This window comes from Hippoglossus stenolepis, chromosome 21 (assembly GCF_022539355.2).
Source record: "Hippoglossus stenolepis isolate QCI-W04-F060 chromosome 21, HSTE1.2, whole genome shotgun sequence".
Taxonomy (NCBI): Eukaryota; Metazoa; Chordata; class Actinopteri; order Pleuronectiformes; family Pleuronectidae; genus Hippoglossus; species Hippoglossus stenolepis.
This window is the reverse complement of record NC_061503.1, coordinates 4,006,223-4,019,774: the sequence shown is the minus strand read 5'-3', so window position 1 is coordinate 4,019,774 and position 13,552 is coordinate 4,006,223. Positions and strand designations below refer to the sequence as shown.

Genomic DNA, 13,552 nt, shown 5'->3' with positions numbered 1-13,552 from the left:
TGGATTATATTGTCCTTTTATCAACTGTTCCACATGAACATTTCGGTTACACAGCCTCATTAACGGAAAATAACTAACCACAATAGGAAAATGTTATCTTCAGCCACACAGATTAAGTTTTGGTGCGTCTAAGATTTCTGCCTCCAAAGAGGGAGGACTTTGTGATATTGTGTCTTATCCTCAGCTTGACATTTTAAAAAGGAATGTGTTTGGGTTTTTCAAGATTTTTTGTGAAGTAACCCTTAAAGTATTCAATCCCTGTGTTACATTACAAAGTAGGTTTAACATTTGTCCTTTAACAAGACTTTGTTGCTGATACATTGTCAGTCCAGTTCTCCCTGCACACACCATACAAAGATGAGAACTGAACTTAACTGCACTTGCATTTTCTTCCATGCATACTTTTCTTTACAAATACATGTGGGATTATGTTCCACTGACTTGTACCTGTGTACTTACAGCTGAATTCCCTTTGGAGTAGCTGTGAATTCTTTATAGTATATAACTGAAACTATTTTAGGTCATTGGCTAAGTTACTGAAGTGAAAACAGAGATGACCATTTAAAGCTAGGGTTGGTAATCCTGGAAAACTTAGCAAGAGCAGGCTACACTTTGAAAAAACACAATTGAGACATCCCACCACCTCCCATCGGCCCTCTCGTCAAAGCTACGCCTCCAAAACACATCAACCTCACAACTGAACTACCTGACAGCTGCCAGAAGCCAGATGTTCCGTGACTCACTCACTAACTCACTCTGGCTACCATCTCTGCTACGGCACTGTATGTCGCTCTGGCCGAAGACCAAATTAAATGATTGGTCGTGTTTATTACAGTCTGTGAAGATGATTTTAACAAATTAGATAAGAAAGTGTTTCAGAAACCTCTTATCAACCCTACCTTTGAGTCAGAACCACCTTTAGATTTAGATGAATGGACAGATACGCACCTTCGCAATCGTTTTATCCCATCTTGTTAATTGTTAGGAAAACAAGGGTGCTAACATAGTTTGGATCAGATTCGAATACCTCACTGACACTGGAGGCTGAGTTGATGGGTGGACTGACACCATACTTACACAGGATACACACATTGGCCTATTGGCACTCGCTGCTCAGAGGAACACTCCTAATCTTTCACACTCTTGTGCAAATAAAGATGGATCTCCCCTCTCCGCGAGGAGACTCTGGGAGCACCGAGCCTCCCTTAGCATGTGAATGGGAGCGAGTGGTGTCGGGTGGTGCTGATCCAGTGGAGCTGTTGACTCAGGCAGTCGAGCAGAGGAGAGCGATGAGTGAGCCGAGCGCTCAGTGTTATCCCTGAATGCAGCACCAGGTTGTAGACACAGAGGGTAGGGCAGGGTCTTTGGGCCGTGTGTGTGTGTGTGTGTGTGTGTGTGTGTGGTGGTGGTGTGTGTGTGTGTGTGTGTGTGTGTGTGTGTGTGTGTGTGTGTGTGTGTGTGTGTGTGTGTGTGTGTGTGTGTGTGTGTGTGTGTGTGGGAGGCCCCCAGTGAGTATCATCTGTTTTCCCTTGTTCTGCCTGAGGTGTGTTGATGGCTGTGGCTCATTGAGGGAGGCCTGGGACTGCAGCTTTTACAGACCAGTCTCAACAGCTACACTTGTCTTTAAACCAGCTGTAAAAGGTTGTCGTAAAAACAACAAGTGCTTTAAAGTACAGTGCGCTGGCTGTTTGTGCGTGTAATGGCCCTGCATTCATTTTAAACTGTCACCATGTGTGCTGTCATGGAGACGGTCTAGTGCAAGTGGGAATGTCAACATTTCTGTAGCTTTGAATATTGTATTTGTATATTTTATATTTTATTGGATGAATGGTATCAAGTTTTATGATGTATATTACCCTGTGGATTTAAGTGTGATACATATATTTAATGACTGAAGGTGCTGATGTGTTATCATTGTATTCAGTATCTTTTTGATCTCACTTGAAGCCCAAAGAAATGACAAATTAATAAAGAAGTATTGTTGATAATAAATTAAATAACTATTGTTATCGCTTTTAAAAATAAGTAATTCTAAGAAAATGTGAAGTCTTTTCACAAGAATTAGAGCACGAACAAATTGGATTTTTGGGGGCTGATGCTGATATAAGATAGATAATAAGCTGGTTTCAGACATGCACTGAACTCCACAGGGATCCCCCTGCTGGATTTACCGTGAGTGAGCGGGGGGGTTGATGAAGCTTCTAATGCACAACAGACTAATGCACAAAAAGAAAACCAATGTCTCCTGGTGAAAAAGTGGTGTCATACACAAAGACACAGACGAAGATGTCAAGATAGTTTGTGGCGATAAGAGCTGAGGATGGTGTCGGGGTGCGGTAAACATGATCATGTGATACACAGCAGAGTCAATATGTCACTTCCTGTCTCTGTCTGCTGCACCTCGCACCTTAATATGCAAATTAATGTCATAATGCTAAGGAATATGATGCATCTGTGCAGAGAACCTCCTGCTGTGTTGTGCATGTGTGAAAGAAAAAGTCCGGACCCAATTATTATATATTTATATATATGTACTCAGTGTTCACTCTCTGTTAACCTTCTCTCCATGACCTCTGTGTCTGTCAGGTGGAGAAGCAAAGAGCAGATCTCACCAGAGAACTGGACGATCTCACTGACCGGCTGGAGGAAGCAGGAGGGGTCACAGCCTCTCAGGTAAACTGGTAACAGTCTTTCAGACGCGCGCACGCACGCACGCACACGCACACGCACACACACACACACACACACGACAGATAGCTCCATCCTTTCTATTATCACTAATGAGCACTAAACACAAAGTACATCTGAGGCTGATGGGAATTACTTTTTTCTTCATAAACCAAAGATGTATTTGACATTTTTATAAAGAAAGAAAATTTGGGGGGAGTTATGGATGACTGAACCACTTTTAATTGATCACCAGGAGCACCATCAGCAGGACTCATCCTCCAGGGAGCTGGAATATCTGTATCAAATTTAACGTTAATCCAACCGAGTGGATAAAAGTCTAAGTATTTGAGCTGGAGTCAACACTGCAACTCCTCAGATCCTCAGTGCCGTAGACAGGCAGACAGATCGTAGACTGTAGATAAAGATGGACAATGCATCTCTACTTCCTTCCGTAGATAAAAAATTAGGCCAAAACATCTCGGATACGGGCGCTGCCATCTTGTGTTGTTGACGCCACATGGAGGCACAGTCTGCACAGATAAAATTTGCACGACACCATATAAACAGTTCATTTGAATAACCAGAATAATTTAGACACTGTGGGCAACATATTCAAATCAATCGGTTACATCAGAGTCTTCAAGAACACATTGCGACATGCGGTTGTGGACGTTTTCCAACACCACAAACTTGTTTTTCTTTTACGTGAACAGATGGAGGTGAACAAGAAGCGTGAGGCTGAGCTGCAGCGTCTGAGGAGAGACCTGGAGGAGTCTTCTGTCCACTCCGAAGCTCTGGCTGTGTCTCTGAGGAAGCGGCACGGCGACGCCATGGCCGAGCTGAGCGAGCAGTGCGAGGCTCTGCAGCGGGCCAGAGCCAAGCTGGAGAAGGAGAAGCAGAACCTGAGGATGGAGGTGGACGAGCTGGTTGCATCGCTGGACAATCTGCAGAAAGCCAAGGTTCGAATCTGCTGTCAGATCTTTCATTTTTACCAAGCCGGTGTGTTGTGACTTTGGCGTGACGCGTGCTGGTGTCTTTGTGCTGCAGATGTCCTCGGACTGCCAGATGAAGAAACTGGAGGAGCAGCTGTCCGAGTCCAACAGGAGAGGAGACGACCTGCAGAGGGCGCTCACTGAGCTCAACGTGGCCAAGAACAGACTCTCAGGTACAATGATGTTAGACTCACTCAACTGAATTCTGACCATTGTTCTGGATCTCACACTCAGTCTTTGCCCAAATCATTCAAACCAATTAATGTTTGGTGCATTATTTCAAGTAGAATAATAATAATATTCTATTATCCTCGAATAAGGCGTAATATTGTGTTGAATAAGTTGTAGTTTTAGGCTCCTTGTCATGTTAGAGGGGGAATATCAGAAAATCAGCCTCATAAGTGAAGTTTGAATATCTTGTTAAGTCATGCTTTAAAATAGTTTTCACATATAACAAAATACTGTTGTCACATCATCAGCTCCACTATCACCAAGTCTCAGGACTTTGAAAGATTGTGGAAGATTCTGTGTCTATTCTGAAAAAAAAAAACCTCAGACTTGGAGGACGTTGTCTCTTCAGACGAGGAGGAGGACGTATTTGGTAGTGATGAACTGTAAGTTATCATTGGTTTGAAGAGGTTTTCACAACAAGATTGGTTCAAGATTTTGGATCCAGAAAGTGTAAAACCACAATGAGCATTGCTTCTTCTTATTGCTTTTACCTAACAATTATACACTAAAAACTTTAAGGCTTTGGGTTCACATGAAAATAACTAGAGGAAATTAAATCAGCACAACAGAGACAGGAAAACAGGAGGTGCACTTTAATTCCCTGAAAGAGTAGTGGGAATATTGGAGGAATCCCTATTAAAAGACGCAGATCCCCAGCTGTTAAGGTCTCTAACCTTAGTATATGGTAGAACACAGAAAGGTGTGTAGTGTACTGGGATTTCCAACAGGTGGCAACATAAGCTATACTATAAAAGCTGAATGTACAGAGACAGTGTTCAGACTCTTTAGGGAGGCAAGAGCTGTTCGATCTCAATGCAAGCACTTAACTAATATAGTTAATAAAAGAACGAAAAGTGTCGTTCTTTTATTAACTATTAGTTTAGCCCCCTGACACAAGCTAAAACCTTTGAGCAATACTCTCATGGTGCAGTGTACATGACACAATGCTTTTGTAAATACCAGACAAACAGATTTCATTGCTTTCTTGTGTTGAACATATGTGGGTCTGAGATCAGATCAGGTGCTGACGTGTTAAAATACCAGATTTGATGTGTGCGTGCTGCAGTGGTTCTAAATGCTGTTTCTTGTGTGTCCTCTCAGCCGACAACACAGACATGAGTCGACAGATGGAGGAGGCCGAGAGCAGAGCCAGTCAGCTGGCCCGCTCCAAAACTCTGCTCCAAACCCAAGTGGAGGAGCTGAAGAAACAACTGGACGAGGAAGTCAAGGTCGGTGTTTTCAGCTCAGGAGTTGGATCAGTGGGTTTTCTCCAGGTGCTCCAAAGACATGCAGATTGGGGATTCGATTAATTGTACACTTTAAATTGACTGTAGGTGTGAATATGACAGTGAATGGTTGTTTGTCTCTCTATATCAGCCCTGTCATACACCATGACCTGTAGAGGGTGTCCCCAGCCTCCCGCTAATTTCAGCTGGGAGTATGGATAATGGATGGATGGATAGAATATCAAATATGAATAAAATCATTCCATAACACTTGAGGTTCACTTATTAGCCATGAGGTAGTTGCTTATAAGCCTGTAGATTTGCTTATTTAATACCTTAGCTCAACAAGTGTTACTGATGAGTCTGTATTCTAATAAATGGCCCAACAAACCCCTTATGAAAACATCTTGAAACTCACTGGAGTTGCAATTTTATCTGGGTCAGCACCAAATTCACCTACTCTTAATAAATATGACTGTTTTTTCCCATCAAGATTCATTAATTATTACAGGGGAAACTAGTGTATATGTAAAGAAAAATATCTTACAATGATCCGCCCCCTTTGTGGCCCATCCTTCCACCAAGTTTCATAGAAACCCATTTAGCATTCTTTTGTATAATCCAACAAACCAACAAACCAAAAAACTAGAATGTCACTCAGTAGCACACATCCCAAGGTCCAACAGCCCCCTTTAATTCAGTCAAGCTGCACTTTCATCCGTCCTGCTGTTTTTGTGTGATCAATGCTTGCAAACAAACAAGCCAGGCATCAAACAATTGGACAGGGCTGAAAACATAACCTTGTTGGCGGAGATAAAAAACATCTGTAATGTGAGTCATGTATTGACATGTGCCTGTGGTGTCGTTGCCAGTGTAAGCAGGCGGTCAGCAGCAGTCTGGCCTCGGTGCGGCAGGAGTGCGAGGTTCTGAAGGAGCAGCTGGAGGAGGAGCAGGAGAGCAAACAGGAACTGCAGCGCCTCGTCTCCAAACTCAACAGTGAGGTGACGCACTGGAAGACCAAACACGAGTCTGACGCCATCCTGCACGCGGACGAGCTGGAGGAATCCAAGTACGTTGTGCTGACACTGGCAGTCATCGGTCACATTTAAAACTTTGATTGCATCTCAGTGCGTTAAATGACGTGTGTGTCACAGGAAGAAGCTGGCAACCAGGCTGCAGGAGGCTGAGGAGGCCGTGGAAGCCACGCAGGCCAAATGCTCCTCGCTGGAGAAAACTAAACAGAGGCTGCAGGGGGAGGTGGAGGATCTCTGCATGGACCTGGAGAAGGTGGAGCAGCAGACACATGGCACACAGAGTGTTTGCGGTGCCATGAACTTCTTTGTCTGTTGTCCTTGAACATGTGTTCCCTTGTGCCAGGTCGGCAGCTGCGGCCAGGCTCTGGATAAGAAGCAGCGGGTCCTGGAGAAGCAGCTCGGAGACTGGAAGCAGAAGTGTGAGGAGCTGGTGGCCGAGGTGGAGGGCTGCCAGAAGGAGTGCCGGCAGCACGCCAGCGAGCTCTTCAAACTCAAGACGGTACATGAAGAGTCTCTGGAGCAGCTGGAGGCTCTGCGCAGGGAGAACAAGGCCTACCAGGGTATGACTGCACACATGGGAGCGTGGGGTGGGGGGGCTGCCTGAGTGTGTGCGTCGCAGAATGCCTTACTTTTCATTCCGGCGACCATTTTATCAGGTTAGAGCGGCCACACTGTACCTGCATTCACAAACCTCACCAACTACCACACATGGCACCAGCTTCATACATAATGCACATGTCAATTGCGCTTTTGGCTACAAATAAAACTTCCTGAAATGTCCAATTGCTCCTCTAAAAGACTTTATTGAGCCTCTTGTATTTTGTCTTTGTGTGACAGAGGAGATAGCTGATCTCACAGACCAGCTGTCAGACGGAGGGAAGAGCGTCCACGAGCTTCAGAAGGCAAAGAAGAAGATTGAGATGGAGAAGGAGGAGTTACAGGCCTCGCTGGAGGAGTCTGAGGCAGCCTTGGAGGTACTTAAGTAAATCTGCCCATCAGGAAGTTATAAAACATTTTATTAAATGAATGTTTGCAACACAAGTTGAGAGTGCGTTAAAAGAAGAGAGTTATGATGGATTCTTGGTCAATTACATCAGTGTGTCATCAGCATAACAGCGAAAAGAAATATTGAGATTGCAGGTTAGATGAACTAGAGGAAGCATGGAGGCTAGATTGTACCAGAGGAACCACACAGGTCAGACATGGCATCTCCAACTGACTCAGAGAACAACAGTGTCCAGAAGCATTAAAACACTGTAACAGCCGGAGCCTGAGTTTAGCTGGAAGTCATTTATATATGTAGGAGTGCAGTTTCAGTGTTAAGTTGAGTACAGACCACTTTCTCCAGATATTGCTCATGAATTAGTAGTATTACTGTGAGAATTACACCTGAGGGTCTCTATTTCTCCCCAGGTCGAGGAGACCAAGGTGCTGAGGCTGCAGCTGGAGTTGTCTCAGGCTAAAGGAGACCTGGAGCGCAGACTGCAGGAGAAGGAGGAGGAGACAGAGGCTGCCAGGTACCTCATCTCCCTTTGTGACAGTCCTCTCATCCACTGCACTGATTCTCTCCAACACTCTAACATCAATATTTTTCACCCTGTCCTCTATCTCCCCTCTACAAAGTACATTATATCTGCAGGTAAGACCTGTTTCGTTAAACCTTTCCTCCCTTCAAACCCTGCTTTAGTGCACCAACACATGTAAGGTTTATTTGTAGAGAAATACCTTTCTTCATCCATTCATCCCTCTCTCCGCCTGTCAGAAAAGTCCACCAGAGGGCGCTCGATTCCCTGCAGACCAGTCTGGACGTGGAGGTGAAGGGCAAAGCAGAGGGACTGAAGCTGAAGAAAAAACTGGAGGCCGACATCAACGAGCTGGAGATGCAGGGGGACCTGCTCACCAAGAACAACACGGAGCTCGGCAAGAACAGCAAGAAGCTACAGCAGCAGATCAAAGTATGACGATGATCATCCCAGTGGGTTTTTCTCCTACAGCTGTGGTTTAGTCTGAGTCCTAACAGAAGTTCTGCTTTCCCAGGAGCTGCAGGCTCAGCTGGAGGAGGAGGTGCGGAGCCACGAGGAGCACAGGGAGGAGCAGGCAGCCCTGGAGCGACGCTGTGGTCTGTTGGTCGGCGAGGGGGAGGAGACACGCACAGCCCTGGAGTGCGCGGAGAGGGCGCGCAAGGCCCTGGAGACAGAGCTGCATGAAGCCAGCGAGAAATACAGTGACCTCAACAACCAGGTGGGACACCAAGTTTTTGCTTTGGTGCCCTTCAGACTTTAAGACCCCCGTTCACACCGTGTATCAACATCTGTACTGAGGGAGCTGATCACAAGTGAGCTGTGTGAACACATATGAAGGACCGTCTACTCAGCTGACGTCCTCTGACCCACCACAGTTTAAACAATTTTAACATTCCCTATGTGCACAAAGAGATTTGTTTGAGCACTGCCACAATATCAACACTGATCACCACATAATGTCTAAAAATACTCTTCTCAAATTGGTTAAATCCAGCTCACTCGGTTTCCATCTCTCGCTCTAACCGACACACAGGCTCACAAACATTGTCACTGGACACATCTGTCACAAGTGATGAACTTATCTCTGTCCTCCTGTGTGTTCAGTTCCAGTCGGCTCTGAGTGGGAGGAGGAAGCTGGAGGTGGATCTGCAGACTCTGCAGCAGGAGCACGAGGAGCTACAGGGAGAGATGAGGGGATTCACAGACAAGGCCAAGAAGACCAGCTGTGAGGTAAAACACACACAAGACACAAGGCGTATCTATTCACTGACATATTATAGCAGCAGAGTTATAAGTAGTTATGACATCGTGAAGCAGCGTGGAATTGTGGCCCTCACCACAATTTCTTGTCCCACCATCTTCTAAGGCCAGCGATATACTCCCTGTTACGCCGCGCATGCACGTAGGCAATCGGCTGCGTCATGAACGTCACTGTGCAATGACACATCATACAAATGTGGTCACACATCTTGTTTTTTTCATTGGTATGATTGTGTCAGTTGGCTCGAGTGGGGGAGGAGCTGCGTCTGGAGCAGGAGCACACGCTGCACCTGGAGAGAGTGAAGAAAGGACTGGAGGCCCAGATCAAAGACATGAGCAGCAGGCTGGAAGAGGCCGAGCAGATGGCTCTGAAGGGAGGAAAGAAGATTATTCAGAAGCTGGAGGGAAAGGTACGGACTCGCAAACGTGCAAGCATTTATAATTTTTCATATTTGTTCCTCATTCCCTCAATTAGTGATTCAAAGCAAAGAAAAATCTATTTTGCAAGCACATAATACTTTTGTTTGAGCCAACAATAATCTATTTTATGCACAATAAATGCATTTACATATTTACCATTATCGGTATTAAGGTTCAATATTATTATTATTATTATTATTATATGTTTATTATGATTGGCTGTTTGTTGTCCAATTACATCACAAGGATAACTTTTTTTTTCATAACCAACCATCTCTGCACAGAACCGATTTTTGTTTGCTCAAATTACATTTTCAAAGTGGGAAATAATAAATCTGTTGACGTCATTGCTACACACATCCAGTACCAGTTCTACCCAGAGCTCCAGTCAGTGAGTTGTGTCTGTGTGCAGGTGAAGGAGATGGAGCTGGAGCTGGACTCGGAGCAGAAGCGGCACGCTGAGACGGTGAAGACGCTGCGGAAGAACGAGCGTCGGCTGAAGGAGCTGCTGTTCCAGTCGGAGGAGGACCAGAAGAACCAGCAGAGGATGCAGGAGCTGGCGGAGCGGCTGCAGAACAAGATGAGGGCCTACAAGAGACAAGTGGAGGAGGCCGTACGTCACCGTTGTCCTCTTTCTCCAAAACCATGTAACCTACAGCAGTGGTCTGGCTTCGGGACACACCATCACCCCTAAATGACAAGCCGCGACCCAAATCGAGGAAAATTTTAAACTTGATGGTGAAAGATGGTGCAGTTTGAACCTGAGATAGTACAGAATATCACATTATGCCAACACAAAAAAACAAGTTTAATGATAAACCAAAACGACCAGCAGGTGGCGATGCTAGAGAGGGAAATACTCCCTTTTACACTCAATTAGTTGCATTTTAATTAAACACCAAAAAGTGCATCTTAAGGACACAAGGTAATACAACATACATAACATATCAGTAACTTAAGTAAGTACTTAAGTAACGTAAGTAAGGAGTGTGAATAGACGGCACTCCACTGCATAAAAAATCCCCTTCAAAATAAAAGCACAGGATTTCTTTCTTAACATTTTTTTTTGCCCAGGCAAAGGCCCGCGACCCACCAGTTGAGAATCACTGACCTACAGGACATGCCTCTTGATGATATCCCTCTGATTACAGGAGGAACAAGCGAACATGAACCTGGTGAAGTACAGGAAGACCGTCAACGAGCTGGATGATGCTGAGGAGCGCGCTGATATCGCTGAGTCGGCTCTCACCAAGATCCGGACCAAGAACAGAGGCAGCTTTGGCAAAGGATATTCCTCTGTGAGTAACGTTTAACCACTTATTCATGTAACATCCTTCCAAGTCAAGAAAGCTCTTTCTTTAGCATTTTGTGAGCCTGTTGTAACAAGTACAGTTTGTGCTGTTCTGTTTTATTCAGTCAGAATGTGAATCAATGTTTCAAGCATGTTCAATGGCTCCTTATTAAATGAACCATTAAAACTGACTGTGTGGATTTTGCTGCATCTGGAACAGTAAGCTGAGGCTTAGAAAAAAAAAATTCTACAAGTGTGACTGCCATGAGATTTAATGTTGATATTAACTATGCACACAGGATTAGTTCTTTGATTTAAATAAACCATTAGGCTAAAACGTTCACTTAATTAAATAACTGTTGAAATGCAGTTGTTTTGAATTACTGTTGGGCTTTGGTGAAGGCATGTGCTCTGCTGATGGCCATTCTAGTTAGTTATAAAATTGCCAACTGAAACTAACAAACTACTTTCACAGTGTGTCTAACACCGATGGCTGGTTAGATCCTCCAGCTGCATCCCATAATGACCGGGTCTCATTTGGGGTTAAACTGGTGTAATGTAGAGTTTAAGATGTATTCAAAGCACAGTGCATATTACTGTACATGCTTCATGATGTTAGATTGTGCACTAATTGCTATTGTTTTGAATGTTGCAATTATGAACAGTTCTTGCAATTATACAAAAAAATATCCTAAATGTTAATTGTAATTTTTGAAGAAACATCAATTAACTCAAATTCTCAACAATTTGGTAGAATCCCTGTTAGGGGGAAAATAAAGTAAACCTAAGAATACCTCAAAGTTAGTTTTTTGTGAGTGTGGCTGTTCTGCACGATGACTAATACATGTCCGTGCTCCACCAGGGTTACAGCACGCCGTACCCGGACCGGGTCAGGTCGCCCAGCTCTGTGGGCTCCGAGGGCAGAGGGGAGAAGATCCTCAACGACGACAACGAATCCGTCAGCTCCCTCATCCCGGCCTATCTCAACTCCCTCAAGAAGCTCATGATCGATTAGAAGACGGCTCTGACATCGCCATGGTCCGTCATGACTATCCTGCAGGTCATAAACAAATCGTTCCACATGTTTGTGATTACCGCACATTCCCATTGAACCCTATCTGAAATGTATTCACTTTCACTCTGTAAGATCACAGCTTTCATAACACACTCCAACTTTTATCCAACACACTTTTATCTTCACTTAATAATGCAATATTTGTACGTAAAAACAGCTTGAATATGGAAAAGTGTACTGTAAGTGTACTAAAATTGAGGTAACACTTTACTACAAAGACCGAATGTAAGTCATGTATCATGCAAATTGTGATCATCAACTAATCTTTTTTTTTATCTAAACAATAAAATACAATAAATGTGTGGCGTACTGTTGTACACTGTACACACAATGTTGTCTTTACTCAAATCCAGGCCGAAATTCAACACATCTTTTTTATGTATATATACCTATGTTATTGTTGATTAAATTAACAATGTAGAGATACAACATTGTTAATTGTAGTTTACATACATGGCTAACTTAGCTCATCTGTACGCTAGCTAGCTATTTTTTAGCAACTACTACGGTCTGGTGGGCTTTGTAATGTGCACATTACAAAGCCCACATGCTGTAACGATAAATAACTTGTAACTTTTGGGACATTAGATATTTGTTAATATGGCAGAACAATTACACTAACAATCATGTTGGACGCAAAAGGTTAGTCTAACAGGTTTCGTCCAGAAATGGTTTAGGAAACATCTTTGGTTCAATTCTAACATTTATATTGTGAACATGAAAAATTCTGAACGGTTTACATTTTAACCAATAATCCTCCTTTCTACTTTTAATGTTGAGTATAGTTTGAATATTCAGTACCATAAGTTTCAATATTGAATCTAATCTAATCTTGTATAAAGCAAACTGGTTCAAAATATTGACCTTTGTTTAATGGTCAATCACATTTGAGAGGGACAACTGTGTAGTGCAATGTATCAAAAATTAAATATATATTACATTAAGAAATTCACATACGAATGATTTGTAAAAGATTGGTTCATGATGGTTTATACATGACTTATAACCAGTCAGTAAAGTGTTACTCGGTCAGATATGTAACAAGGTGCCATCAGTTATTTTAGTTCAGTAATAGGAAATGCAATGTCAGTGTATTTGAACTGTTTGATAAAGTATATGTCTGTTTGAACTTTTAACCACATTTTACTTATCACGGTCTACATCTGTAACAAGGCTTGACCAAAGCAATTTATTGTTGAATGTGAAAATGTGTTTTTAGGAAATAAAGACTCTTTTTCATATATTATATATTCTCAGCTTTTTTCCCATTTTGTGATCAAACTAACAGGAATTAGTCAAAACCATAGACTGTAAATAAAGATGGCGGACGCGTCTCCACTTCCTGCCACTGTCCAGACAAAATAACCCACATATGAACACTGACATCTTGCGCATTTAGAGCCAGAGTCTGTGCAGTAGAGATCGAGGGGTGGAGCCACGGTATTGAGGTCCCACCAATCATGACGGTTCCTCCCATTTTTATAACGTATAATGTAAAGAAATGTATCGCAAAAAGAGCACCTGAACATAAACCAGTGTGATAAAAAACTACTGGAAATGACAGAAACCATCTTTGACAAAAATCTATTTGACGTGTGATTTTGACTTATTAGTCCGGTCCATGTCCCATCCATTAACATGGAGGGGGTGGAGTTTGTAACCTACCCAGCAGCCAACCACCAGGAGGTGAATGAGATGCTTTGGCTTCACTTTAGGGGAGCCGACATGTCGTCCATCTTTATATACAGCCTATGGTCAAAATGTAGTAGATGGACGTTTATGTACGAAAATTGAGGATGTAGTTGAAAACTGTTGTGGAACCTCTGTAAA

At 43.3% G+C, this 13,552-nt stretch overlaps 1 protein-coding gene across 3 annotated transcripts in view; it reads left to right on the top strand.

Moving 5' to 3' along the window:
* Positions 1 to 12,972, top strand: part of LOC118100139 (myosin-16) — a 56,372-nt gene extending 43,400 nt beyond the window's left edge. For all 3 annotated transcript variants that reach the window (XM_035144898.2, XM_035144897.2, XM_035144899.2), the window contains 16 exons: positions 2,587 to 2,673; positions 3,384 to 3,629; positions 3,718 to 3,835; positions 4,995 to 5,122; positions 5,992 to 6,188; positions 6,274 to 6,406; positions 6,497 to 6,713; positions 6,991 to 7,127; positions 7,567 to 7,670; positions 7,916 to 8,108; positions 8,191 to 8,394; positions 8,781 to 8,906; positions 9,176 to 9,346; positions 9,769 to 9,969; positions 10,508 to 10,654; positions 11,510 to 12,972. In XM_035144898.2, the coding sequence (XP_035000789.2) occupies positions 2,587 to 2,673; positions 3,384 to 3,629; positions 3,718 to 3,835; positions 4,995 to 5,122; positions 5,992 to 6,188; positions 6,274 to 6,406; positions 6,497 to 6,713; positions 6,991 to 7,127; positions 7,567 to 7,670; positions 7,916 to 8,108; positions 8,191 to 8,394; positions 8,781 to 8,906; positions 9,176 to 9,346; positions 9,769 to 9,969; positions 10,508 to 10,654; positions 11,510 to 11,662 (2,562 nt within the window). In that variant the 3' untranslated portion in view covers positions 11,663 to 12,972. The remainder of the gene's footprint in view (positions 1 to 2,586; positions 2,674 to 3,383; positions 3,630 to 3,717; positions 3,836 to 4,994; positions 5,123 to 5,991; positions 6,189 to 6,273; positions 6,407 to 6,496; positions 6,714 to 6,990; positions 7,128 to 7,566; positions 7,671 to 7,915; positions 8,109 to 8,190; positions 8,395 to 8,780; positions 8,907 to 9,175; positions 9,347 to 9,768; positions 9,970 to 10,507; positions 10,655 to 11,509) is intronic.
* Positions 12,973 to 13,552: the final 580 nt, after the last annotated feature.